Consider the following 2,741-nt stretch of genomic DNA (forward strand, 5'->3'; position numbering starts at 1 on the left):
TGCCTTGGACCTGCTGGCAGGGGGGGTGGGGTGCCCAGTGACATGCTTATACTTCAAATTTAGCACTCGGTTGATCACCGGTTTTGGGTTTCACCAAATTGTATCTCCCCCCTCCCCTCCGCTGAAATTTCAGGCTGAGCCCCTGCAACGACACCCTGTATTGTTATGATTTTAGCGTTGCACTGTGTTTGCTATTTTAAAAAAATGTATGCGGTGTTGAGTTTAATGAGCAATCAATTACTAATGATTATATAGACAGCACCTCTTTATACATATTTGTCGCACATGCACCAAACAAAATTTCAGATCTTTTGGAATTCAGATGCGCAAGCAAAATTCACAGAGATTCGCCACTTAGATTCGATGTAATGAGGTCGACAAGTTGTCCATTTGATATTGTCTGGACTATACCACTACTACTACTAAGTAACTACTACAACCATCATTATTATTTTCATTATCATTTTTAATTTCTAATTATTTATCTATCAATCAAAATATATGTATGCTTCGACATAATTTATATTATATTTCATCTCACGATCTATCATTGCATCTCATTATTTACCTACATACCTACCTACCTACCGACCGACCGACCAACATACCTACCGACCGACCAACATACCTACCTGCCTGCGCCCACACACACTCTCCCTCCTCAGACCGCCCGCAGTAGCTCCCACCTTAACCCCCTCCCCATTCCCCTCTCTCCAACCTGTAACTGTAAATATAGTTTCGTTATCTGGTAAACAAATTGCACTGCCATACATACATCGCAAACAAGTCTGTAGTTCTTTACATTAAGTTAAGGCAGATCGTGACACGAACTCAAAGAGTTTGTTTAACGACTTCCAAAACAACATGTCATTTTCGATTTAGAAAATAAACAATCTCACATCAAACTGTATACACTTCCATGCACTTGTGTATTGTTTGCGGTTTTAGATATCAACAACAAAAAACATTCATTTTCCAATAAAAGGCTTCAGTAGTCAAAGACTGATCAGTAGCAGCTGCAGAGATCACTTTCTTCCACTTTGTAGTACTAGAACAACGGCCGCCATGTTCTTTAGCATCTTCGTCGTCTGCTGTCTCTTTGCCGGCGCTTCGGGTAAGTACATATATGCCATGTGTGTGTACGTTTATCGTGAAATGGAGAAATAATACAAGTTTTACGCCCATGTCAACACTATTTGGTTATTTAAGTGGCGGGACTTCCTTCCAAGTTGAAGGTCCATCTACGAAAGGATCAAGCCAAATAGAACATTCGTATAGAAGTGCCTTTCCCAAGGAAACAACGTCGGGCCCAGCCACAGGTCCCGTAGCCCAACAACTTAACAGTGTGTGTATGTTCGTGATGTGAACTTGTGTATGTGCCACAGAAAACAATGTATAGCGAAAGTCTGCATTGACGTCAATTGTCAAATAAAAGAAGAAGACATTTATGAAAAGAAATTTGTATCAAGAATCAGGGAGAAATACCACAAGAAAATAACTATGTATCAAAAGTTAAAGATGTGAAATATAAAAAAGACTTTAGGTGAATTAAAGGAAAATGGGAACGGATCTCTAGGGAATTTTGTCGTTTAGTTTTGTACTTGTTTATTTGATGAAAAAATTGAAACAAACAAACCCCAAAACTTCGACACTTCGACGGTGGGCAAATTGTAATTTCCGACAGAAAATATTCTCTAAACGACCAAAACAAAATTTAAAAAAAAAGAATCGTGTAGAGGCCTATCATAGGAAGGTTGGGTAGGTAGGTAGGTAGGTAGGTAGGTAAGTAGGTAGGTAGGTAAGTAGGTAGGTAGGTAAGTAGGTAGGTAGGTAAGTAGGTAGGTAGGTAGGTAGGTGTGCCGTTGTGTGAGAATGTGCTTGTGTATGTAAGTGCGTGCAAAGGGGGGGGGGTATCTTAAATGCATCAGACTAAACTGTATTCGAAAAACTAGACAGATAAACGCATGTTTTATGGAACAAAGAGAGACGATTAAAAATAAAACTTCACATATTATGAAGACAACAGAAAAGAATTCAGGAAAAGCAGTGTATGTTCAATCAAATCTACACTGTACAACAGAAAGAACATCTTATGTTTTATCAACAGTTTTCCCTTTTTTTCTTTTTTCCAGGACGAAGTGTGTCAGGAACCCAGAACTATCCAGACTACCTGACCACCTCAGGCAACTACCAACTGACCACAGGCGACTCTTCCTCACAGTATCTCACCACACAAAAATATCCTAGGTCCGCAGAGTATCTCACTACACAGGGCAACTATCAATTGACCACAGGAGACTATCAACCAACCACAGTCGACTCTTCCTCACAGTATCTCACCACACAAAAATATCCCAGGTCCGCAGAGTATCTCACTACACAGGGCAACTATCAATTGACCACAGAAGACTATCAACCAACCACAGTCGACTCTTCCTCACAGTATCTCACCACACAAAAATATCCTAGGTCTGCAGAGTATCTCACTACACAGGGCAACTATCAATTGACCACAGGAGACTATCAACCAACCACAGTCGAGTCTTCCTCACAGTATCTCACCACACAAAAATATCCCAGGTCCGCAGATTTCCTCACTACACAGGGCAACTATCAACCAACCACAGGAGACTATCCCACACCCGTAGAGTACCTGACCACACAGAGCAGCAATGAACCAACCGGAAACACAGAAGTAAATTATCCCACCACTGCCGACTACGTCTCCACTGGCGACTTTT

General features: G+C 40.9%; 2 protein-coding genes across 2 annotated transcripts in view; one reads left to right on the top strand and one right to left on the bottom strand.

The window, feature by feature from the left end:
* The window catches only part of LOC101856429 (endosome/lysosome-associated apoptosis and autophagy regulator family member 2), a 72,935-nt gene that overhangs the window by 47,862 nt on the left and 22,332 nt on the right, over positions 1 to 2,741 (bottom strand). The window lies entirely within an intron of this gene.
* Positions 1,004 to 2,741, top strand: part of LOC101856025 (DNA-directed RNA polymerase II subunit RPB1) — a 4,160-nt gene continuing 2,422 nt past the window's right edge. Inside the window, exon 1 of the mRNA XM_005098942.3 lies at positions 1,004 to 1,114. Within this exon, the coding sequence (XP_005098999.1) occupies positions 1,066 to 1,114 (49 nt within the window). The 5' untranslated portion in view covers positions 1,004 to 1,065. The remainder of the gene's footprint in view (positions 1,115 to 2,741) is intronic.

This window comes from Aplysia californica, unplaced genomic scaffold, assembly GCF_000002075.1.
Source record: "Aplysia californica isolate F4 #8 unplaced genomic scaffold, AplCal3.0 scaffold00197, whole genome shotgun sequence".
NCBI classification, from domain to species: Eukaryota; Metazoa; Mollusca; class Gastropoda; order Aplysiida; family Aplysiidae; genus Aplysia; species Aplysia californica.